Here is a 23,164-nt window from a genome sequence, read left to right as displayed (position 1 = left end):
GAAGTCTGGTAGTAGTGCAGATAGGAGTTTGCATCCCAGGCTGGCACTAGATGTGGAAAAAATCAACAAACTGTGGTGCACAAAGGGTTTTGGACAACAAGAAGAAAATTACAGGATTAGTTGAATTTTACAACTTGCTTATAGAACTTTATGGTTAGGCTTGATTGCAACTAATAATGCATTGAAGAGGGCTTGGTCACTGATAGTATTAATAAGGCCAGCTGCTTACCACTATAACACCTTTAAAACAATTTTAAAATTACAGTAGGAGTTACCAGCTCAAAGTGTTGACAGTGGAGATAGGGAGGCTGTTAACACCATCACATAAGGTACCGATGAGGTCTCATCTAGAATACTGGATACAGGTGAGGTCAGTCCCATTTAAGAAAGCTTAGTTTAAGCTGGAAGGGTTAAGACTGGTTAGGATGATAAAGGAAATGGTTTGAGGGAGGCAACTGGCAGGTTGGTTTCATTACCCAAGCAGAGTGACAGCTAGAAGGCAGTGAGGATGGTGCTGCTTTCTCTGATTTATCAGAAATAAGAGCTGCTGGCATTAAAAAAAAAAATCTGTAGAAATAAATGTCAGCATTTTAATTTTATCAGTATTCACTGTATGGGCATTTAGGTATTGTTCTTTTAAAAACATAAAGTTGTGTTTTCTCTTCAGAAACCAGACCATTACAGAGTTCTTCAAACCAGTTTTAAACCAAGGTAAATATGTGGGTTTTAAATGGGGGATAATTACATGACTTTTAATTATGTAAGTGTGCAGAAGTGTAGTCCAATCCTGTTCCACATTGGAGCAACAGTATAAGTGTAGCTTACCAAATATGTCCAAATGTGCACATTTAAAGTTTTTTCTAATAGTGTAACTGAAAACGTTAATTTGCTATTAAAATTAATTTCTTTAAATAGTGATGTAATTATTATTTCATGTTATTGTCTCACACTTCAGCTAGATTGTTTATAACAACTGAAGCTGTGACATAGATCATGCAGTTCTTTGATATGAAATAAATCACATGGCACTAGCAAAACTAAACGAATAAGTAAATTAATTTTGGATTGCGTGTAAGAGATAAAATATAATGTAATACAGTCCAATATTATTTTTTTTTCCAATGTTATGAATAATTTGTCTTTTTTCTTTTCTCACTTAGACCCTGGCCGTAAAGACAGAACTGTGTTGTGTTCACCAGACAGAGGAAATGTAAAAGATGCAGGAATTGGACTGTCAGTTTTATGTACTGAACATTTTGAAAGGAAAGTATCTTCTCCAAAGAAGGTCAGAAGAAAAAAGATGCCAGACCAGACACCAAATACAAGTCCTTTGGTAGATGCCTTTCGGAGAGGAGTTAAAGAGAAAAAAGATAGTGTAAACATTTTAGAGAATGGCAGAGCATGCAAGGCACTGGGTTCATTGTACCCAAAAGTTGTAATTCAAAAACTCCTTATTACCGCAGGGTCTCGCAGCTGTTTCTCTGCCAAAAAGGATAAAACTGTCAAGTCAGAACAGGGAAGAAATGAGAAGTGTCTGGGTGTAACAAGAGCACCATTGTCTTGTGGAAATAGTTGGGAACAGAAAACTGACTGTATGGATCTAGAAGACACTAGTTCAGACTCTGACAAATGGGTTTCATCATCAGACACCGATAGTCAAAAAGTCTGCGTTAGAAACAATGGCACTTCAAACAACACATCTCTGTGCCAAAACCCAGGTCTTCCCATGAAATTGCCCTGTGCTTCATCTGACCCTAAATTTAGGTTGTCACTGGAAGCTCTCTGCAGAGAAAGGAAGCGAAAGAAACATAGAATGAAAGAATCTAAGCCACATCCTGTAAAGCCATTCTCAGGAACAAGTGTATCACATCAGGTGTGTTTAAAAGGGTCGTTAAATGTGGAAATCAGTGACCCATTGTGCATGTGATTTTTTTTTTTTTAACATTATTATTATTATTATTTTATTTTTCAGTGTAGAGTGAGATATTATTTGTGCTGCCTTCTTCAGATGAAACAAAAGTTTATGCTCTTTTGCTATTCCTTTGTAAATTTTAGGTCATGCTTGGGTAAGCCGGTTTGTAACTATTTAACACTAAATGAGAAATCCTGGTTTAAAAGCTGGGGAGATACTCTGTGTTAGATACAAGCATGGAAATGCAATGGAAATTGTAACTTTAAATTGTATTTGGTAGAAAAAATGTCTTTATCTTAAATGTCTTATAACAGTGTGTTTTCTTAGCGTAGGGAACAGCCTGACAAATTTCTGCTAGTTAGAAGTTGCAGTTAATAGCAGTTCAGATTTATGCACTTAAGCCACAGTATTTAGATAAGAGGTGGGAGTGTTCCTGTTAAGTATGTAGTATTTCATAACAGATTGAATTATATTCACTTTTTTACCATGAAAACCCTTTAAAAGGTTGCTGATTACTTGCAAGGAAGATCATTGTGTCTGCCTCCATAATGTGCTACAAATGGAACAAAGAATGTTTCCTTTTCTCCTTAGCATCCCTCCCTCTGTATTTGCTTGTCTGTGCTTTCTGACATTTTGTTATTTAAGTTCCTAATGACTTGTTTGAGGTAAGCCAGCTGGGCTATGTTGCCATATAGCCCAGGGATGCAAGTGGCTAATGGCCATAAAAGCAGAGAGATTTGGAACCGGAGGCCACTCTGAAGAAAAGATAGAAAATTTCAATTGTGGAGAGTCCTTTTGTTGAGATCTTTGCAGCTGTTTGTCTGTTTTAAAGTTTGTCTTTTAAACTGTTTTAAATTTGTCTTGAAATTAAGTATATTATCATATTGGGGGGGGGGGCAGAGAACTAAGTCTGTGCTGGATTCAACGCTTGGCTCAAGACGTCAACATCCTGGTTTTAAAAGTATGCAATTAACTTTTTTATTTTCTCTGTCTTTATTTTTAGGGAAATGGATGTCCTTTAAGAAAAATACCACATTCTGGTTCAAGGGAGGATGCCTTAGGTAGAAGCAGTGCTAATAACATGGAATTAAGCAAGCAAACAGGTTCATCACTTAAGTGTCTCTTTTTAATGGCTTTTTTTTCTTGAAGTTATGTTTTCCTGTTTTCTCCCCCCAAAAAAATACTGCTGTATAGTCAAGGTTATTTCTAATTTATGGAAAGCTTGAAGAGGTTTAAAAGTAATTTGGGATTTTAGTGAAAAACAGATTGTTTATAACTTAATTAGAAGTCATGATATTTCTTTGTCTTAAGACCTTAATCCCTGATTATTTTTATAGTTTCTCTTGCATTTTGGAAAATCCACATTCACAGTGGTGGTTAACAAATTTTGCCTTTCAGCTTAATCCAAAAAGAACACTAAAGTTTAGTTGGTATTCTTGTTGCTTTTTGTCCTTTTTAATCTCATAATTTTGTTCTACAGTAGGTAGAACTGAATATAAAAAGCTCATGTGAATAGAAGCTTGAGCTAGGTGAGCAGGGTGATTTTAAAAAAAAAAAGGAGGTGGTGGGGGAAACAGAAAACAAGGTCAGTATTCCCATGTTGTGGGTCCATGGCTGTGTAAACTATCAGACTCTCTGCTGCCATGCTTCCCTTTCCGCCTATACTCGCACTGGGACTTGGCCAGCAGTGCGAGGAGCTTATCTGGCTGAAAACTGGGTTGGGATGTGAGGGAAATTCCCAGCCCACATCAGCTCCATGAAGTAGCTTACCATGAAGTGTCCAGCTTAAGGCAAGAAGCAGAAAAGCATGGTGAGGAAGGTGGGCTATGGTGCCATAGAACCATAGCCTGAAAACAGATTTCTTCATATTCTGAATGCTTTTTTTATGAGCATTGTTAAAATTATTGCAGTGTTTCCAGAATATTTTTCATACTGTTCATTATTTATAATCATATATGTAATTACAAAAACTTTCTTCCAGTCCCATACCTCAGCTGGGCTATTGTCTGTTTCCAAAGACTGATTGATTCTAGTGTAGAGAAAAAGTGTTCTACAGTGGCTGCTGAGCTTCTTCAGAATAAAAGGATTTAATTTCATTTCCAATTTAGTTTACAATAATAATGTAACAGTATCGTATCAAATTTTCATTGTGGTCCACTGTGTTCAAGCAGAATGGAAATATTGTAGTTTCTGATAAAAATTTGTCATAGTTGACTTAAAAACAGAAGTTTGTTTTTTTTAAAGGTAAGCTGTTATGGTTTTGATTTTAATTTTTAAACATGACAACAGTGGTTTACTTTTTTCTTAAACACTTCATAGATGACCCATCTCAACCAAAGCCAAAGCAGGTTTCAAAACATGAGGCATCTTCTCCAAATGTACTGCGGACATCATCTGAGATGGCCACTGGTAGGCGGAAGAGCCATTCTGTTGCTTCACACTGCCTTACATCTAAGATGTCTTCTGGGCAATCCAAAGAAATAGACTTTCCTGGGAAAAGAAAACGTGCTGCCATGAGTGTGGATGAAGACAGTTCAAATCAATCTGAAGTATCAAGTTTGAATGACCCTGCTTTTAGTAGATCATCTGCAAAATGCAAAAATAGAAGGTCTGACTTTGTAAAAAATATCCTTTTAAAGTCTACTTGTGGTGATGTTCTGCAACTAATGGAGGCTGCTGCTCTACCTAGGCATGACCTTACTCTTCCAGAGGAATACCTCAACTCAAGTGATGAAAATGAGGAAAGTAAATGCTCCTCTGTAGGTTTGTCATCCTCATATTCTGCACACAGTCCTGGTAAAAATCACATTTCTGTTGTGGATACCAAAGAGAATCAGTTGCAGGTGGCTAACTCATGGTATTTCATGGACAAGTCCCTTCCTTTTTCTCAGGAAAAAAGTACTGTGTTGCCTTCTCTCCACCACTTAACACAAACAAAAGGTGTGGAATCTCATCTCCAGAACAGTGGCTTATCTCAGGTGTTGGATGCTAAGAAGGAGCAAAACGGGAAAAGACCAGAAAGATGTGCACGCAATAAATCTTACAGTATTCAGTCCAGCAAAAGTTTTTCAAAAACAAAAGACAAGACTTCAGAAAATGCTTCTGATTCTGGTTCAGTAGAAGGTTCTGAGAAACTTGCACTCTCAGAAGAGACTGGTAAAAGTGTTCCCTGTTCATTGTCTTTTGAAGAAGGGTGCATGAACAGCAGCCATATGTCTTCACAACTCTCAGGAGAGTTAAAATTTGAGAGCGCCTGTACAGACAAGTCCAAGTTGAATGGAAAATCAAAAAGCAGCTTCGATAGTGGAGATGAGAGTTTGGAATGCAGTCTAGATGATGATGATGATGAAGAGGAAGTAGTATTCATGCCACTGCAAGAAATTCTCTCTTCGAGTCCCAAGCCACAGGCAGGAGCCCTGGAAGACTCTTGTCTTGACAGTTTTTCTCAGGACACCGTGACTTCATTACTGAATCTTCATGTAAGTGGCTAAAAACAAACTAAAAAAAGCATTGCATCAGCTTTGTTATGTTGTATTTATTAATACCATTTTTTACGTTATTCATAATGCTTGAAAACTCAAGTGTTTGTCTGCAAAACTGGTTACTCAGCTTAAGGGTCCTGTGCTGTACAGTGCAATGCAGTCAGAGGAAGGGTGTGCTTGTTACTGTGCTTGTCCTTGGAATGGCTGAAAGATGGTTTGTGCAGCCAGATTGCATTAGCGATAGCCTTTTGGTGTTTTTTTAGGAGTTCTGTTTTTGCTTTTTCCCCCTAAAGAAAAAGGCAGGAGGTTACATTTAGAAGATGTGTGGGGTCTAATGTTTTCATTTTCCTCATCAGGTAAGATTTTTATGAGTTGAAGTTAACTAGAGGAAATTGATCTAGATGTTCAGAGATCTGTGTGCTAGATTTCAGTCATATATTCTTGTCACAGTCTGTGATTGTCAGAAATCTGTGTACGAGTTCTTGATCTATAAGTGTAATGTTTTCTTTGAGGTTGAATTTCATAGAAATTGGAAGTACTTTAGAAAGGATTTCAAAAAGCTGAATGACAACTTTGCTCACAAGGGATAGATTAAGTGTTTGAATCCCTGTTTACAGGATATTATGCTGATGAATTGATCTGTGTTTTTAAAAGCCTATTTGCTCAATAACAGCTTATCAAATAAGTAGTTATTTTGAAGTTTTATTGCAAAATAATGTTTTAATTAGGAAGGTCCTGCAGTAGGACTTAGTGTGGCATTCCTGACAAAGTTGGTACAGATTGGAAATGGCTGCATTTAAATAACAAGATTTTAGTACTGAGTCTGGCTGGGTTGGAGTTAATTTTCTTCACAGCAGCTGTATAGTGCTGTGTGTTTTGGACAAAACCAGTGTTGATAAGAGCCCAGTCTTCTGGCTGTTGCGGAGCAGTACTTGCACAGCATCAAGGCTTTCTCTTCTTCCCATTCTGCCCCTGCAGTGAGTAGGCCAAAGTGGACAAAACGTTGTGAGGGGATGGAGCCTAGAGAGCTGACTCTAGGTGACCAAAGGGATATATGCCATGCCACATAGGGTCATGCCCAGCAATCAAAACCAAGCAGTGGGAGTTAGTCAGGTATCTAGCCATTAATCGGAGTCTAGCTGGGCATCCTTCTGCTTGTGGCAGGTGCTGAGTGATTGCATCTCTTTCTCTTTTCCCCCTTTATCCCCTCTTCTTTCACTTACTAAACTGTCTTTCTCTCAACCCATGAGTTTTCTTGCTTTAGCTCTTGCTTACTACCCTGCACCACCGGGTAGGGAAATGAACAAGCTGTGTGGTGCTTAGCTGCTGGCTGGGGTCAGCCCGCCGCTATTTTCTACAGTAGAAAACAAACAGCCAAATACCTGTATAAATACTCTTGTCCTCCTCTCCTCCCATTTTTAAATCTCTGAAACGGTTTATTTGTTGACTGAGTTACTATCTCTGTAGGCAAATTGTGAACAGTGGTAATTATTTTATCTGTCCTTAGGATTCGTTATGCAAGCACATTATAGATCAGACTATTGTGGTTACATACGTATACCACAATCTTAACCAACATGTCTATGTAATTAATGGTTAAGACTGATAAACAAGTGCGGCCTAGATCAAATGTTTGTGGAACAACGTGACCGCAACATTTGGCCTATCCTGTTTCTACATAATTAATGGCTGAGTAAGACAAAACAGTTAAGAACTGTCCCAAAATTTCCATGAGCATGGTTTTTGCATATACTAGCATTCTTCTCCTGTGTTGCAAGAAGGGACATATGTGCACATTGGAATAAAGTCTTGATTCCTTAGGGTTTCAACAGTCGTTTTAGACCTACTAACCAGACAGGAAATAAGGTAAGAGGTCTTCAGCTTTCCCGTAAGATTTCCCACACAAAGACATGCTGCTTGTTACATTTGAAAGGTATCTCTGAATACCGACTCTTAATGGTGTATTAACTGGCTTTTTTATTAGCAGGTGGACACTAGCTACTTAAACTAACTTCTGTTACCTTTGGGTAATAGATTTGACCATTATATAAAACTGTCAAGGGACTGAAAAACCTAAATTGTTAATCGTCCTGTTTTTCAGAGTCTCCTTTGAGTTTTTATCTCCAGGTAAAATACCATGAAAATTGGAAGAGGTTTCTATTTTGATTATGTTTATTGTCAAATACTGAATGAATTGATAGCTTGTGGTATTTTTTTAATTTCGTACTATTTCATTTACAGCTTTCTAAGCCTCCCGTTGTTAGCCAGGTGTCATATGTGAACAGCTTAGAACATCTTTTGAAGGAGAAAGAGGAATCTAAAAGGTTTGTGTCTTAAAGCTGCTTTGAAAAAATTGAGATGGAGTTGTAGAAGCTTAGATTTACCTCATCTCCCCGAAACTGATGGAGTTTGGGTAGCAGCAAGACAAGTTTTGCCTGCTGATGCCACCAACATACATCTCATGGGGTCTAGAAGTGCGACTTAGCTGTAAAAGCTGAATGAGAGTCTCCTTCCAAGCAATAATGAGTGATTTGTGATACATCTGTCTACCCCTCAAGAGCCAGACTAAATTTACTGATGCCATCGTTTTAGGTCACTGAGCCAGCTAGCAGCTGCTGGTCAGGCATGAAACAGAAGTATTTACATCGACTGACTGTACTAGTTTCTTCAAAGGCATTTGTAGCTCAATTTTGGTTTCCAAAGTTGTGTAGACTATTGGTATCTGAGTAGTTACACAGTTCAGGGAACAGAACTAATGAGTGTTCTTGAAAGAGATCTTTTGGGTAGAAAGTGTAATGTGGTTTATGTACTAATGGCAAGTGGTGGTGGTGGGTATATATGTGTGATTAACTGTTTTGGTTAAAGAATCTGACCCTAGTAACTATGGGCTGACTGACTATGGAGTAGTGAATACTCCTATAACTAATACTATTTAACAAAGAAAATACCAATATGACATTTAAGAAAAAAATTCAAGCAGAAAATTGAAAGTTTTGTGCAATCACAAAAAAAAAAATCTATCAGAATTTAGTTGAGTGTATTTGTCTCTGACAAACTAGTGATTGATTGCGCTGTGGGAAATTCATTAGGTTTTGAGAAACATCCACTTTGTATCTTGGAATAGCAAGATGCTTGTTTTTTATACAGATGCAATGTCTCACATGCATGATCGGCTACTGACTCCTGGGTTCACAGTTATTATATAACAGCAACTGTTATTTCAGGGTAGATGAACTAGAAAAGCAGTTACAGGAAGACATACAAGGAAGGGAAACTGATTCTTCAGATGGAGAGGATGAGGATAATGCCAGTGGAGATGAAGATCTCTCAGAGGAACACAGGTCCTTCCAACTCCTAATCTCTCTTTCCATCAGTTGTTGTTAACATGTTTAATGTAAACCATTTTTACCGTGTTTTGGGGTTGGGTGGATTTTCTTGGACATTACTGTATTTTAAAAATTCAGTTTTCACATAAGGCTGATATGTTCATCATCTGAAAATAAATGTCTCAACCAGCAAATAGCCTCTCAATGTTAAAATTCATAAGAGCAATTTTGAATTTTACAGGGCATTTATAAAGAGATTTTCAGTAATAGCTCATGCCATACCTGACTACCACCCTGGAGAAGATATATTTGATTTATCAGCTTCTGGGAAAATCTTCAATCAACATAACCTTGACTTGAGGAATTTTCACTTGATACCTCAAAATCCTATAGAAAAGCTCCTTCTTAAGTAAGAACATCCTTTTAACTTTGTTGTGTTTACTTGTACAATTTTCTTCAATGTTAGCAGTTTTTAAAGATAAAATAGTATCTTTGCATGCAAATGAGCTCTGTCTTACTAAATAGCCAAGACCGACTCCCTTTCCCTGGAATTCTCCTTTTCAGGTTAGCTTTACAGAACAGTGAATTGTTCCTTGAAGCTTCCTTCTTTCCTCCTGTGGAATTCTTGAAAAACATCTTAAGTGAGATGTAAGGCAAAAAATAGGTGTTCTGGCCTCTTCCATATTTCTACTGTGTTGGGCTATCATTGATAATCTGACCAGTTTGTGGAAGATAAATGCAGAAGTGAAATGTTATAATCAACAAAAGCTTAACTACCCCAAGACAGAAAGAGGACCTTTGTGGTGAACTGATTTGTGACCTACTAATGTTGCATTATGTCTGCTGAAAGACTTTTATGTGTTTCCATCCTGAATGGGCCTGGGACTTAGGGCTCCACCTGATGAGGACTGCAGAAAGTCACAATTTGTGACATCTGTTAGATCAGTCATTTTTGTATTTATGACGTTGTCAGTCTACAAATAGCTGGACAAACTCTTGCCTAATACCACAAGTGTGAATCCTGAAAAATTCTGGTTATTTCAGTTGGCATTTTATTCCAAACTTCCATTGGTGAAGCTGAGAGAATGCATTTAATCTTAAAGGATTTTGTATACGTGCATATGTACTATTGTGGGTGTGAAGAGGAGAGTGGCTTCTCATCCCTTGAGGAAGTGATGTTTATGATATACTCCTTTGGCTTCAGGCCTCTCATTTGTATGTTTTGAAGATCACAAGGATATAAGCTTCAAAAGTATCTTGTAAATCAGTGACTGGAGGAACGAGAATTAAACGAATCATCCCTTGCAGAAGGCAATTATGATTTAATTCCTTATGCATTCTGCCCAGTTGGCACAGCCAGCATGTACTGGCTGTCCAGTTGGCACATGGATGTCTTCCTAGCCACTTGCTCAGTCAGACAGGTAGAGGGTGTATGGGTAGGTTAGGACACAGATCCCTCAAGAGAGCTACTTGTTTTAGCAGATACTGGGAATAGAGAAGGCTAAAGAAAGGTGTGTGGAAAACTGGATATCATTCATTCATCTGCTTATGACACACCTCACTTTCAAATGAAGACTAAATCTGAAATAATTCAGTAATAAAAATGACATATTTTCTCTTTTTCCAACAGCTACTTTTTGCACCTCACAAATTTGCACAGTGAGATTAGACTGCTTGATTTAAATCGCTTTAGTTTACCTCCAGTCTCTTTTTTAAAGGATTAGCTAAAAAATTTAAAACAAAGTTTTTTCTCTTTTCTTCTAAAAGTGTTGGTAAAGGTCATTGGACAGTAAAAAGTCTTATTCGCTGGCCTCATTGAGCGTAGCAGCCTGTCTCTGTAGACAGGCATAATGGTTCGTAGTAAAATGGTGTAAATCAATGTTTGTTTGAAGTTGTTATTGTCTGATAATACAAATGTTTCCAAATTATAGTATGGCATTCTGGAGAAAAAGATAGTTGTTCTAAATACTATAGTAATTAAACCTTATTTATTATTTCATAGAGGTAAGAGCATAAGAATAACTTCTGCTTTGGATATTCAGATAGATCTCTGCTGTTGATGATGATCTGAGGGCTGGGGAAGTTCTTTTGCTTTTGTGAAAGTGCTGATTCAACCACTAATTGATTTTTCTCCTCTTTTACCCATCCCCATCTTTGTCTTACAGTTCTGGTGTAACACAGCAGCTTTCTTTGGCTATTAATGGTTTTCTAAGTTCTGCTTACAGTTGTATCTTGTGTCCAGTACCAATTCTAAAGTGGCTTTTCCAGGTAAGAGTATCCTATTCATGCAGTTGTATTCTGTCCAGGTATAATATTCTTCCTGGAAGCCATTTGTAGCAGGAGTAATCAGATCATGTTTGTGAATCTGTTGCATGAGGTTAACAACTTTTAAATTAAAAAAAAATAAATCTTTCTTTCTGGGTTCTGATTTGTTCTCCAGTCTGAAATACTTTGATCGTCACTAAGGGTAAAACACTAGGGATGCTTTTTCTCTGCACTCTTTCAGTGACTTCAAAGTAGCACATCCCTGTCCATCTTCATACGTGTTACCGCATTTGAAAAGGGCACAGTACATGCTAGGTGAGAAGAGACTTCAGGATATAACAGTGTGGGCCAAATCACAAGCAAATGTTAATCTTCTTTCCTTTCACCCTTCAGAGAAAAAAAAAAGTACATGCTGCAGTATGCGAAAGTGCAAAAGTACTATTTCTACATATATCACCTCCTAAATCATCAGAGCTACCTGCATTATCGGATAATTTTCACTGGAAAAGGTCCATGTGCATTATGGCTCAGGAAAAAGTGTGGAGCCATCCTCAAAGGAAATGTAGCTTTCTGCTTTCTAGACATCAGTGTCTAAATCCCCAGCAATTTACATTGTTCTGTTACTCACAAAAATGCCCCTCTCCAGTCTCTATTTTATTATTATTTACCACATTCTAATTGTGCCTCAAACAAAAAGGAAAGCTGGACTGCCTGTGAAATTGCAGCCTGGGTCTGTTGACTGGCTTTCTGCTTCTGCTGAAAGGGAAGAGTTGTGCTCTTCCATGTCCTTCCCTCCAGCCAGTTAAGAATTGCCTTCCTCCCCTTCTGTGAGCCCTGGTGTTCCTCTAATAAGGAGGAAGTGTGAGCCAATTCAGCTCGCTTACAGAGCAGGAAACTGTCCAGCACTTGGGGGACAAAAAGAAGAGTTTTTTCTGGGCTACTGATTTGCTTCAGGAAACCTGAACTCTACTTCACAGTCATGTTTTTGTAGTTAAGAATTGTATGAAAAACTAAGAATTCATTGTTTCAGTTAAGTATTGCTTATGATCAACTTGCCCATGACTAGAAAAGGTTATAGTTAACTCTGTTGCCCTTGCTCCTGATCGAGTAGTTCAATTTGATCACAGATCCAAATGGGTTCCGAAGGGATACATGATACTTTCCAGTCTCTTAACCCTCAGTACCTTCTTATGAGCTAACAGATTCAACCTGGGGTTACAGCATTCTGATATTGCAAATAGTTTAAAGTATTCATAGCATCAATGCACTGCTTGAAATAATATTAATAATATTCTGTTCTCCTTGGTGTATCTTGCTCTAGAGGCTTTGGGGTTGGTTTTTTTCTGTTATTGTTTCTTTTATTTTACTAAAGAGGAGGAGTTGTTTTTTTTAATTAAAACTGATGTCATCATGCAACTTGGTGTTTGACATGTAGCTTCTTTTCTCTCTACAGATGATGTCTGTTCATCCTGACTATTGTGTTTCCACCCAGATTTTAGACAGATTGATGGAGATAACACTAAAAAATGGTGAGTATTTGAAGGATGGAAAACTGACCATCTGAGTGAAGGCATTTCCCTTCTGTTAACTATAGAAAGGTAGTGGGGAGGAAGTAAAAGACACTGGCTCTCTTCTGTGATTCTGGCATGAATTTAGGCTCTTCTGCTACTTATGTAATGCACAGATGCTAGGATTTGGTCTTCACTGAGTATGTGCAAGGTGTACCACAGGATGTGGTCCTGGCATGTATTTGCAAAGCAGTGCATCTGAAACAGAGCCTTTTAAACTCACTTCTGTTACTTCACAAATAGAATTGACCTGAAGAGGAGCCCAGTCTCCTCAAAAGTTTACTCTCCTTTCCATCAAAAAGGAAGCCCAGTCTCCTCAAAAGTTACTCTTGGAAGATGCATTACAGGGAGGTTGAACTAGATGATGACCTTTAAAGGTCCCTTCCAAGCCAAACTGTTCTATGATTCCATGCAGACGTTTGTTTCGTAGCCTAAGGACTACAAGATGTTTTTCACATAGTCATACCCAGTATGTAGCATGGCATAGTTTACTTTCCAGATAAATGGCAAAAATGAAAAGAATCATACACCTGCACAAAAACACTTTCAAGGATCTGCTTCAGCCCACACTGCTGCTTTTTTCTTGTGTGTTTTGCCTTCCTTCATCTGTACTCTGTTCCTTTGTACGTTCTCCATGTCTTCACTTTATTCAGATCCATCAAAAGTCACTAATTCATTTAAGCCTGCCAGTTGACATCGTTAAAAGTAATGTGATTCTCTTGAAGTGCTTGCTCAGATCTGTCCAAATTGTAACCCATATTTTGAATCTTGTTTGAAATCAGACTGTGAGCTGATGTGAGAGGGAATGTAGCCTCCTTATTTTGTGCTTTGCTGGCATTAAGCTTGATGCTGAATGAACAGTTCAAGCTGATGAATGAGCATTCAAAGAATTAAGGCTGGGAGAGATCCCAGCAGATCCCTGACATCGGAGCAGGATCAGCTAGGCTACAGTTGCTCCTGGAAGGTTGTCTAACCACTTTAAAATTGCCAACTGTGGAGTCTTTAAACCATTCTGAGACATGCTGTTCCAGTGCTTAACTAAGGATGCATCTTTGTTGTTTTGTTACTGAATTGAATATTGAGATCTGAACCTGCAGTGTCTTGAGTGTTATGTTTCATTGTGTTTGGTTTTTTTTCTTACAAACTTAGCTCTAAGACACAAAATTGACTCAATTCAGAATTCTAATGACTTCTGTCATTGTTTGGAAAAAACTGCATCTAGTTTGATATTACCTTGCTAGTTTAGTGTCCTATAGAGAATCCTCTGTACAGTTTGCAGACCTTCAGATGCAAGTCATTGTACAAATCGGCGCTTTCTGCAATGAGCATTGTTCCTTATTTCTATCAAATAAGTGAATTCCATCTCTTTAGCACTTCTGTTCTAGAAACCTTGCCTGTTTTCAAATCTTACTTAGCTCCACTTCCAGTCTCACTATGATAACACCCTCTTGCTTGTACCTACACAGAACGGTAATTTACGAATTCTCTTAAAAGTAAGTATTGTCTCCTTGCTTATTTTGGTGTTTGTGACAAGAGAGAGCTGTGAGGGAAGATGGGTGGAACTTTAAAGTAATTTGTCTGTTACATAGGCAAGATGTTTCTCTAGTGTAAAATACTGTATTAGACTACCTTTTTCCCCCCCTCATCATTCTGAAAATAAGGATAATGTACCAACTCCTCTGAGATGAGAGCCGGTAGAATGGATGCAGACTGCAGAGCTTTTTTGTTTCCCTTAAAAGGAACTAATGCTAAGAACAAGAGTTGAAACTAATCCATGTCTTTTACTTGTAGCTTCCATCAGTGATGAACAGTCTAAACCATGGATTCCTTCACTAGCTGATGTGTCAGCTGTTTTTGTCAATATGGGTGTTGCGTTTAGATCTCTCTTTCCATTGCAGCATCTTCAGCCCAACTTTAACGAGTGTGATATTTTGTAAGTGTTTTCCTTTTGATATTTATTGCTTAGATCCTGTGAAAGCAAGCCTTGTGCTTAGAACGTAGAATCAGAAGGTTCTCCTTTATTTCCCCTCCCTTCCATCAAGCCATATTCTTCTTCAAATTCTCAGCTCAGGTCTTAGTAAGAGTAAATAAGCCAGAACTTCAAATAATGCCCACCAGGTAAGGATTCAGCAAATCAGAGCATTTTTCTTTTCTTCTGCTCCTTCCTAATGGAGTTTTACAAGATCTGTTGCCTAAATAGCTGTGCAGAATTGTAAGTAGTTGGTTACAAGTTGAGATAGATGTGTGTGCTCTGTAACTGAGAATTGTTTTGATTTTAAGGCATTTTGAAACATGCAGCGTTTGTGCTTTTTCTTCAGTTTGATGCAAATATAAGCCTTTGTGGGCTTTTAAATTGTTGATTTATTGCTCAGATTAATGTGTCTCTTATTAGAAATCAGATGCAAGAAACAGTGGGTAAACAACAGCCAAGAGAAGACCTAACTTCTGCCACTCCAGCCTTCTCCAGTCTAGCAGAAAACAATTTAATTAATGTGATTAAGGTGAGAAAACTCCAGTTAGTGTGGGAGGGGGTTTTGTGTTGGGGTTTTTTGGGGGGGTACGCTTTGTTTTGTTGTTTGGTTTTTTTGTTTTGTTTTGTTTTTTTTAGCAAAAACCCTGGTGTCTAAATCTGGTCCTAGGCATGTTTTGTGGGTAGATGCTATCCTGGGGTTTCAGCTTCACATTCAGCAGACATTATGCAGGCTTGTTGCAAAGTTTAGAGTTTCCTGACTTCCATTGGCTTCACTCACAGCTGCACAGTTCTGCTGCCTTCCTTTTCCACCTATGGCACTTTTAGCAAATGTCTTTGCTCCCTTGCGTAGAAGAAACTATCCATTTTTGTGTTCCAGTGGAAATGGGAAGGGGAGTTGATGTTGGGCAATGTGTTTTGTGCTGCCTCAGTGTGTTAGTTCGTGCCGCTCTCGTAGGTATGCGATCAGTCCCTGTGCAGCACAAGCTGAGTGAGGTGGGAGCTCATGGAGGGCAGGTGGAACTGTGACTGACTGTTAGATCCATGCACTGTGTCCCATGAGACCATAGGCTGAATGAGTGCTGGTCACACTTCACAGGCTAGTTCTCTGTGATTAAAGGTTGTATGGTGAAAATACTGACTTTATAACTGATTTCAAAGTTTCTTGTGGAAGTATTTGAATTCTCTCTTTAGAGATTTTTAACTCTAAAATGACTTAGTTCAAGAGGAAGCATTCAGAACATCCCCACTAGAGATAGAATACACATGTCTTGATTAATTTGTGTTCTCATTTACACACACATCACATGTTGTAAGTAACCCATGTGATGATACTTGGGTGGGGAAAAATACCTTGATTTATCTTGTGTATTTTGAAAGTCTGTCCGTCTTTCAGTTAGATGAGGATTATCTGTGCAGTGGAGAAAAATCTTTCCTACTCCTGTAATGTCCAGGGAACATTGCCATTGTTCAAAAGATGAGCCTCCAGTAGGTATTAAAAAAAAATAAAATAGGGTGCAGTTACTGGGAGATGGGGAGATGTTAGTACGCAAATGTTGCAAGAACAGTATCATTTCAGGTGCACTTTATGTAAGGGTGGAAAACTCAAGTTCTCATCATACTTCAAAATAAGCTAAAACAATTTTGGGTTTTAAAGCTTTTTATTTCTTTTAAAGTTTCTAGGTTTCTGTACAACAGTAATTCAAGGTGGATATACTGATCAAGAAATACTGCTGCTGCTTCTATTGCTATTTAAAATAAGCTTGGAGAAACAGTTAAAGCAAATCCCCTTGATAGATTTTCAGTGCCTTTTCATAAAGCTTCTGATAAGTATAAAAGACTGGGATACAAAGGTAACTTCATACGTAATTTTCTTGTATTAGATTTATGAAACCGCAACTTAATTTTCAAGGAACTTCTGTTTTGAAGTTGTTGCTTTTTTCTTGACATGCCAGAAAAAATAATGCTTGAAGATGTGATATGAACAAATTGGGAGCTTTGGATTTGTGTGAGATTAGGAGATGGGTGGGTATACTGGGAGGGTTTTTGTCACATGGCATCATGCTTGCCTATCCCCTTCTGCAAGGGGACCATTGTATTGAACTTAATCTTACATTTACTAAAATATCTGTATGTTTAAAATGGCTGTCTGAAAGAATGAAGAAATGATTGCACTAGGCTGACAAAATGTCATTAAAAGCAATCTGATCTCAACTACTGTAAAATAGTATTGAGCACACTTAACTACAGGTGCAATGCAGAAATACTTTTATGCACATCATCTCTTAATAGATCAATTCCTTTTAAAGTTTATGCTGTATATATTTCTAGGGAGTAGAATCATAGAATCATTTAAGTTGGAAGAGACCTTTAAGATCATCAAGGCCAACTGTTAACCTAGCACTGCCAAGTCCACCATTAAACCACGTCCCCAAGCACCACATCTACATCTTTTAAATACTTCCAGGGATGGTGACTCAGCCACTTCCCTGGGCAGCCTAATGCTTGACAACCCTTTTGGTGAACAAATGTTTCCTAATATCCAATCTAAGAAGTAGATGTGTACTCCTTTGTAAATAAAACAAATGTCTACCATATCTGCTCATCACTATCAGGATTTTTGTTGTTCTTTTAAAGATGCCTGAGCTCTGCCTGGCAGTGAGTGAGCTCTCCAGTTATCACCATAACCTCCTGTGGCTAGTTCAGCTGGTGCCTAGCTGGATAATACGTGGACGGTAATGACACTGTAACATGAGAAATATATAGTATCATTAACAGCTAATTTATTTGTATAAGCTTAAGGTCTGATAAATGCAATAGGTATTATGTGGTGCAAAAAGTATTTGGGTTTTCTGGTATGTTACAGATGTATATGCAATTCTTACTGTCTATATATAGCTTCTTGATCACCTCTGCTGTGAAAAAATGTTATTTTACATTTTATGTGTTGTTTTCTGGACTGCAGACTTCCTGGTACCCTATAGTAAAGAAAGACTTAACAACTCCAGATTCTGACATCCACCACGTACTCTAATTCCTGTCTGAATGACCAAAAATTAAATTTTCTTTGGATGATTCATGTCTGCTAAGTGTCAATCTGTTATGAGTTCTGTATCTTTGAAATGAATAAATTATAATGTATCTGAGTGAGAAGAATGAATTAGGTCCTCAATTTCAGGCTTGGAGGCAAGCATCTAGCAGTGTTTACTTGTGCAGAAGAAAAGCTGCAATGAGATAAGGGTACTTACATTTTACTAGCCTCTTTACTACTTTAATAGCGCCTATATTCAGGAAATCTAATGTCATAGTTGTAGGCAAGTTTATGTCTAAGGAAGCCATGCATAGCCTCATATACTTTGTAGAAACTGTGGATTTAAAAAATTCTCTGGGAAAAAAAATATTTAATTGTTTTTCAGGGAAGTAAGAAGACGTCTTAGCCTAGTGATAATTTCAAAGCTTCTTAATAAAAAGCATCTAGAAATACCTGATGACAGTGACAAGCAGGTACTGCGTATATGTGTTGTATGTGTATAATTTGAAGTTTAGAAAACATGTAATATTATTGTTTGTGTTTTATGTTTTAATAATGTAAGCCTATTTTCAAGAACCTTGCAAAATGACCAATTAATAATTTTTAGTTTAGGTTAGTATTAGATATATATTTGCGCATGTGTGTAACTTGCATGTTCTGCAGCCTGTAACTGCACTATTGTTTATGTGCCTAAACATTCATTTTGGACATGGGAAAGAGGTCTACGCTTCTTTCAGTCTTTCTTCTGTGTTCGTGTAGAGTCGCTCTTTGTTTTCATAGGGTTGATCTTTTATTGAGGCAACATGCAAACACTTCAGTTTGTGAATAGTCAAAAATTACCCAAAACATGAAATCTTCCATTTTAATTAAAAATCCCTTTTATGTTTGTGTCTTTAGTAGACAAATACTATTGTAGTGGCACTCAGTTTCCAATTTTCTGCTGCCAGTAAACCAGTCCAATTAGTTAATGTTTGTATCTGTAGATTGTTCTTCTGCATCAGTTTCTGGTGTACATGAAACCTTCTAATCTACTAAAGAAGATGAGAGGAGGACTGGAGCAGCAGAATGCTGATGGAGACCACCTTCATACAAAACTAGAACAGGAGGTATATAGTTGATCGTGCTTTTTTGCATTCATCTTTTTATGCATCTTCTACAATTTTGAGAATGTTTCTTTTAATTTCTGTTAACTGAGGGCAGTTCTGTACATGGAACTGTACATACACTATTTCGTTGCTGTTCATGTGTATAATTAAAATATTACTCATGTTCAATTTTGATTATAGTCGTGTAAGGAGAGTAGCAGCATGTGATGGAGGAAGCTGTATTAGGCTGTTTTACAGAGGGAAATAGTCAGATTTTCTGAATGGCTAAAGTCACATGGATGTCTTGAGTCCTGTCTTCTGTAATCAAAGGACCATCCTCCCTCCCTTGTGATGTAATCAGTGGAAACTGTTTGATGCTGAGCCAGACTTTCACCTGCAGGCTTCAGAAAAAGATTTATGAATCTTTTATGAACCTTTTCTCATAAACAAGTGTTAGAAAGATTTAGTATTTCCATCCATCCAAAAATTAAATATTAGTTTGGTTATTTGAGTCTCTTATGGAATCTCTTAGCAAGTATTTTGATCTGGATGTAGGTGATGGGAAAATGAAGACAATTGTTGAATTTAATTTTGAGTAATTAAAACTACAGAATGTTTTGTAGGTTACTTAGTTAACTTAGAACACTGTAATACTGTTTTAAAATGTTTCTAATATATGAATGTACTGTTTTAAATATTTAATAGTTATTTAGGCAGATGTGTAGACATAGTTGTCCATTGATCTGGCTGTTGGAGGAATCATTCTAGAAAGCAAAGACGGTGCTGTATCTAGATGTGAAAAGTTATGACTGTGCTTTGACTGCTTAAGCTCATTCGATTCCTCTCCAGGCATACTACCTAATCTACATCCTCCTTCATCTAGTCAGTGAAGCTACTTTCTTTGATGTTGTAAATTCTAACCAAAGGGTAAGTAATTTCAGTGGCTGGATCTTTAGATTTTAAAAGACTATTTATCATGCGCACTTGGTCTATTTTGGTAAGAGCCGTCATGTGATAGAAGATCACCAGTGGGTAATAGCACTGGGAGAAACTTTTTTGTTCTGGGGCAAAGTAAATGCAGAACAGCTTTCTCTGCACTTTCTCCAGAGGAAAAAACCTCTTCTGCATTTCTTCAAGTGTAACTATCTCAAAACATAAGGCTGTGCATAAGCAGACATTCATTTTGTTAGTCTTTCTCAGAAAGTATCTGGAGATTAACTCAACACAGAGATTTTAAGAAGTCCAATGATCCTATGAACTTTTGAAGTAGGGTTGAAATTTTTTCTTCTAGGCTGAAACCACTTTGAAAATATCCAGTAAAATATGTTCAAACACATCATGGTTTTCTGCGCTGGAGTACAGCCATGCAGCAAGTGAAAGCTAGGACTCTCTGTTCTCTGTAGCGATAGTTCCATTGTGCCATGTAATGTGAACTGTCTGTTATGACAGTTGATGTCTGTTAAGTAATACCTTCTGCTTAGCCTTTCAGTAATCCTGTTCAGATTTCTGTGATCGTTTGCTGTGAGTTTCTTGCTGCGAGTTGTTTGTGTACGCCTTCTGCCCCGCGCAATCACTCTTGGCTTTTAAGAAATCTGTCCTATGAACAGTTAGAGAGAGGTAAAGCAGTAATGTCTGGGTACATTTTGGGGCTTAAGTGTCTCAGTTTCCTAATCAATGCAAAAAGATAATCACAGAGTGTAGTCTGAGACAAAATCATACTTGGGAAAGAAAATAATTACATTGTGATGATCTTTGGAGATATGTTTTTTACAACTGTCTTCCTGAAGATTTGTGGAGAACTTGATCTTCTTAATTTTTTTTAAATGTTTCTATTTCTTAATGAAGCAAGATTCTATTATTCATTGACCTGTTAGCCATCAAGTGGCAAGAGGCATGTGGATGAATATTGTGCAGGCTAGGCTTTGTATAAAATCAATATAACTTTCATTTCTGGTCCTCTTCCAGTTAGATGGGGTAGATTGTCATGGTCTTGAGACACCAGCAAATGTTTATAAGTAGAATTTCAGCATGTCTCACCTGTTGTGCAGAGCAGAGCCCCTTTGCGGCTGTTCAGTGATGGATTGAAAACAGAATTTTATGAAGAAATTTGCAGAATGCAAAAGATTTTGGGAGCCATTCTCAAGAAATTGTGAAGTTGCAAAACTGCTTTATTAAAGTAATCAGAAATTTAGAGAGAAAGAAAACATCAGTGCATAATCCCTGCATATGTTTTACTTGCTCAGCCAATTCCTACAATAGAAAATGACCTGAGTCATCACTACTGAAAAGGTTATTTTTACCTATTGTAACTTCAGAACAATTTTTGCTGATAAAAGATCTGAATGGCACTGCACTTGCTACTTTGGGGACAGAAAGGATTTACAAATTAGCTAGTAGGAACTTTAAAATTCATGATGTATAGCTCTACTGTACTTTGAAAACTATTTTTTAAAGCTCTTAAACCTTACTGGGTGCATACCAGCAACTGACAGAGGATGTTGTGATCTTGTTTTCTTTCTTTTCCCCCCTTCCTTACTGTATATTTCTGAGAAAAATTCAAACTGAAGCATATAATTTTTAAATTGAAATAATACTTGAAGAAAGTTTTAGTTTTGATGTGGAGAACTTAAATAGCTGTACACTTTTGTCTTTATTTAGCAACACTTACTGAAGCTTTGTGGTGCCTTAGATAAGCATGTAAAATGTGATATTAGGGAAGATGCAAGACTGTTTTATCGAACTAAGGTAAGACACGTTAAGTTAGTTTTGTTGTTTGCTTTTGGGGTGGCTTTTAGTGTTCTTGATGTGTGGTGTTCCCTCATCCCAACCCTGGAAATTCTAAGAGTTCCTCATTCGTATGTTTTGTTTGTTGTTTTTTTTTTTTCCCCCTGGTTTCTCTGTCTGCCTCTTGTCTTTGCCTGTGTGTGAATACATGCCCATTTTAATGCACTGAAAATACTCTTTTTGCTAACAGCAGCAGTCTTAACTGTAAAATGTGAGCTTGTCTTCTTTTTAGCCAGGCATCTCAACTTCTAGAACTACAGAGTTGCTCAGTTTCTTTTCCTGGCACTCACTGATGGTTGGCTCCACCTTTAAAAGCAGAGGTTACATGCAGGGCAGGATACAGAGGACTGGAAGACTAGCCTGTCTTGCATGTGTCTCTGTTTTATTTACAATTTAATGAGTTAGTTAAAAATGTTGTGGATTTAAGCCAACAGTGTATGTGATGTAGCATCAAGCTTGGATAATTGCCTTTCATTTGCTTTGTGGTGTGGGGCTTATTAATGATACTCCTAATTTTGTGACTTTCAGGCTTTGCATGCTGTCGTAGTAAACCAAATCAGATCAGTGATAAAGTGACTGACCTCAGCTTTGAAAAGCCTTTGCTTCCTTGGCTATAAATCAAACATTTGCAGTTGTGTGCATCCTTACCTCTCAAGAAGATTTTTCTTTTTTATTCAGCCAGATTAGTAGAGCATGGATCCTCTTAACAAGTTCACTACTCTTGCCTTGGATTTTTGTATCTCGAGTCGCCTTTTGTTTCTGTTGCCCGGGCACTGAGAGGGGAAAATCTTACTCTTGTTTTTCCCCTTCACTTCATCTATGTAATAGTACAGTAACTTCCAGAGGATGCCACTGTGCTGGGTTTTAACACAGATATGAAGCAAATCTCAGTTCTGAATGGCTTGGATTAAATACCTGCTTGTGTTTGGTTATGAAAAAGCACAGTTTTATGTATAAGAAATTGATTTCAGAGTCAGACAGTGCTGCATAGCTGGCTTTTGTGATGGCAGTTGCAGGCACCTTTTCTAGGTACAATCAGGCTTGGGTAACAAACCTAATTCACCTGAATGATGAGGTGGGTGTTTGGAGGCCAGAGGCTTGTGTGTTGATTCCAGACACTTAACATGGGGAGTCATGTGCCTGTAATGTGTTTGTGTGGAGTACGTGACTTTGAATTCAGAGTCCCAAATTACAGGGATCTGGTTGGAGTTGAGGTGATGATACTTTGTGCCAGATGTAAAATTGTTCCCTCCCAGTAAACCTTGGGTGCTGGGTTTGAGGCAGGGTAGTGGAGACAGGGAGTGTGATTTTGGCTTTTTTAACATGAACGGCTAACCTATTCAATCTGAATTTGCAGGTGAAAGACCTAATTGCTAGGATATATGGCAAATGGCAAGATATGATACAAACCACTCGGCCTACTCAGGTACTGTGATGAAACCTTTTTCTTTCTCTTCATATTGCAGGGTGCATTTAACTAATTTTTTAGCATTTGAAATAGCATATTCTTTCAAAGACTTTTTTTTTCCCCATAAATGGCATGGCTGTGAAATACACTTAGATGTATTAGAATACATTTTAATTAAAATTCTTATTTTGCTGGCTTCAATAAAACCAAGATTCCATTTTTATCCTTAAAAGTATGGCTTTTATAAATGGCTTGCGTGATGCACTAAAATGCTAGTATTGAGTCAAGTCACAGGGCCTGTCTCTGATTATAGTCATTAGCAGACGCTCGAAAA

At 37.6% G+C, this 23,164-nt stretch overlaps 1 protein-coding gene across 1 annotated transcript in view; it reads left to right on the top strand.

The window, feature by feature from the left end:
• Positions 1–335: 335 nt before the first annotated feature.
• The window catches only part of FAM178A (family with sequence similarity 178, member A), a 23,717-nt gene continuing 888 nt past the window's right edge, over positions 336–23,164 (top strand). The window contains exons 1-20 of the mRNA XM_010288804.1: positions 336–370; positions 668–711; positions 1,161–1,873; positions 2,916–2,973; positions 4,232–5,391; positions 7,216–7,260; positions 7,636–7,718; positions 8,619–8,735; positions 8,962–9,129; positions 10,886–10,988; positions 12,439–12,514; positions 14,345–14,486; positions 14,946–15,054; positions 16,199–16,375; positions 17,160–17,257; positions 17,939–18,026; positions 18,537–18,659; positions 19,488–19,565; positions 21,297–21,383; positions 22,780–22,848. Coding sequence (XP_010287106.1) covers positions 336–370; positions 668–711; positions 1,161–1,873; positions 2,916–2,973; positions 4,232–5,391; positions 7,216–7,260; positions 7,636–7,718; positions 8,619–8,735; positions 8,962–9,129; positions 10,886–10,988; positions 12,439–12,514; positions 14,345–14,486; positions 14,946–15,054; positions 16,199–16,375; positions 17,160–17,257; positions 17,939–18,026; positions 18,537–18,659; positions 19,488–19,565; positions 21,297–21,383; positions 22,780–22,848 — 3,573 coding nt within the window. The remainder of the gene's footprint in view (positions 371–667; positions 712–1,160; positions 1,874–2,915; positions 2,974–4,231; positions 5,392–7,215; positions 7,261–7,635; positions 7,719–8,618; positions 8,736–8,961; positions 9,130–10,885; positions 10,989–12,438; positions 12,515–14,344; positions 14,487–14,945; positions 15,055–16,198; positions 16,376–17,159; positions 17,258–17,938; positions 18,027–18,536; positions 18,660–19,487; positions 19,566–21,296; positions 21,384–22,779; positions 22,849–23,164) is intronic.

This window comes from Phaethon lepturus, unplaced genomic scaffold, assembly GCF_000687285.1.
Source record: "Phaethon lepturus isolate BGI_N335 unplaced genomic scaffold, ASM68728v1 scaffold44286, whole genome shotgun sequence".
Taxonomy (NCBI): Eukaryota; Metazoa; Chordata; class Aves; order Phaethontiformes; family Phaethontidae; genus Phaethon; species Phaethon lepturus.
The sequence above is the reverse complement of the archived record's forward strand: the minus strand, read 5'-3'. Positions and strand labels throughout refer to the sequence as shown.